The 2,126-nt window shown below is 59.5% G+C and overlaps 1 protein-coding gene across 1 annotated transcript in view; it reads right to left on the bottom strand.

Annotated features, from left to right (window-relative positions):
- Positions 1-484: 484 nt before the first annotated feature.
- The window catches only part of POLL (DNA polymerase lambda), a 7,880-nt gene continuing 6,238 nt past the window's right edge, over positions 485-2,126 (bottom strand). Inside the window, exons 7-8 of the mRNA XM_007939934.1 lie at positions 1,307-1,475; positions 485-849 (exon numbers count right to left, since the gene is read on the bottom strand). Of these exons, the coding sequence (XP_007938125.1) occupies positions 485-849; positions 1,307-1,475 (534 nt within the window). The remainder of the gene's footprint in view (positions 850-1,306; positions 1,476-2,126) is intronic.

The following is a 2,126-nucleotide window of genomic DNA, read 5'->3' as shown; positions in this document are numbered from 1 at the left end:
CCTTCCAATGCTGTCCTCACTGAGTCTGGGGACCCCCTCCCCATCACCTCCAGCTGCACAGGAAGTGGGGTGGGTCGAGAGAATACATGTGGAACTGTTCATTCTCCTGCTCCAAAGGGTCTGGGATGATGCTGGGAGCACAGCTGCTACCTCTACCCCGCAGCCCCTCTCCAGGATGGAGGGGAGATGACTAGGTCCTCGGCACAGGAAGCTGGGCTTCAAACCAGCTACCTGACTCTCCTACTCAGGACAGGGCAAGGCGCGGGTGCAAAACTCTACCAGAGCCAATGGTGAAAGACAGAGGCTAGCAGCCCGTTTCAGTCTGCAAAGAGGCTGTGTGGCCCCTCGGATCCTGGGGTTCGCTGAGGGCAGCAGGGGGCAGGGGCGGTTTGAAGTAGTGAGGTTCAGCCAACTGAGGTTGGAGGGTGGTACTAGATGGCCATGTGGGTGGGGCTGCTGCTGGGGGGGCCCCCCCAGCAGTAGGTCACCAGTCCCGCTCAGCTGGTTCTCGGTAGGGGAGGCCTAGGAGCCTGAAGACATCCTTCTCAGTGGGGGTGGGAAGCACCTGGCCAGGTCCCACCTTGAGGCCGTGGGTGTCTCGGACCACACCCATTCTGAGCGAATGCTCTGACAAGCTCATGCCCTTGGTCTTGGCCAGAGCCCTCATGGAGCGGTTGAAGTGGGCGGAGCCGGTGAAGTAGAGCAGGGCGCAGGCAAACTCGTGGTAAGGCACCACAATGATGTCCAGCCGCCGGTGCCGCTGCCCGGGCCCTGGGAGCTGGCACACCCCCAAGTACTTCTGCTGCTGCCCGTTGTCCTCCTGGCTCACCAAGTCATCTGTCAGGAAGCCTGGCACAACACAGAGGACTGCCGGGAGGGCAGGGGCCAGGCCCTGGGCCACGCATCCTCCCAGCTCTTCCCCTGGCATCCCTGGCTTCTGTTTTCCTAGATGGCCCATTGGCTGCTGGGGACCTGGCCTCTCTAGACCTGTTCTCTTCTCTGTAAATCGCAGAAAGTAATTCCTTCCCACCTGCTCTAGTGTGTCTCAGACAAAACCCAACCTGCAGGTGTCACTGAGCGCGCGTGCGTGTGTGTGTGTGTGTGTGTGTGTGTGTGTGTAGGGGCATCTGTTTCATTTCCTTGAAGCAGCTCTGGACACAAAGGAGAGGTGGGATTCTCATGAAGCAATCTCCCCCTGCTTCCTGCCTAGGAACTGCAACATGGAGGCTTTCCCTCTTGGGAGCTGTCCAGCCTTGCCCTGGCCTGCCCCCTACCAACTTGCCAACTCAGAGATGTGAGTGCATACCTCGCTGCCGGAGGCTGTCAATGAGGTGACTGAAGATGCCCTGGTGGGACCGGCCATCTGGGTGAGTGACCAGCACATCCACATCACCACAGGTGGCCTTCCCTCGTCGGTAGGAACCACATGCCACACAGAGCAGCCCAGGGTTGAGGGCTTGGGCCGATTCCCGGACCTAGGGAAGAGTGGTGAGTTGAGCGGACTGTGGGCCTCAAGTCCTGTAAGGGGTTCCTCTCTAGAGGCAGCAAGAGGGCTCTTCCCAATCCAGGGGCCCACACTCCCGGTGTATGACCCAAGCCAATTGCTGCATGTGGTACCAGCCTGCGGGAGTGAGCCCAGACAGGATCCAGCCTGAGGGGATGCTTTCTCTAGCTTCATCAGGACAGAAGTGGAAGGAAAAGTGTTGGCCCCACAGGAGAAGGGCCTGAGGGGAGGTAGAAGATAGTCCCGGATTCTGAGGGACGACACAGATCATTTTGTCAGTGAAACCCCACCCAGGATGAGGAGCAGCAGCCCCAGGTGTCCACTGATTTGGAGCTGAGGGCAGAATGTGTGAGTTAGGGCTTGAGGCCTGGGCAGGTAGCAGGCAAGGTGCCCAGGCCCAGGCCCAGAGGAAACGCAGCAGCAAAGAAAGCGAACTGCCAACTGTGCTTGTGCAAAAGGAACCGGAAGACAGAGAGAGGAGCAACCGGCCAATGACCATGTCCTGACCGGAAGACAGACAGGAGCAACCGGCCAATGACCATGTCCTGACCGGAAGACAGAGAGAGGAGCAGCCGGCCAATGACCATGTCCTGACCGGAAGACAGAGAGAGGAGCAGCCGGC

Source organism: Orycteropus afer, unplaced genomic scaffold (genome assembly GCF_000298275.1).
Source record: "Orycteropus afer afer isolate SDZICR_OR568_19922 unplaced genomic scaffold, OryAfe1.0 scaffold00064, whole genome shotgun sequence".
In the NCBI taxonomy this organism is placed as follows: domain Eukaryota; kingdom Metazoa; phylum Chordata; class Mammalia; order Tubulidentata; family Orycteropodidae; genus Orycteropus; species Orycteropus afer.
Note: the sequence above shows the minus strand (reverse complement) of the source record. Positions and strands in the feature narration are given on the sequence as shown.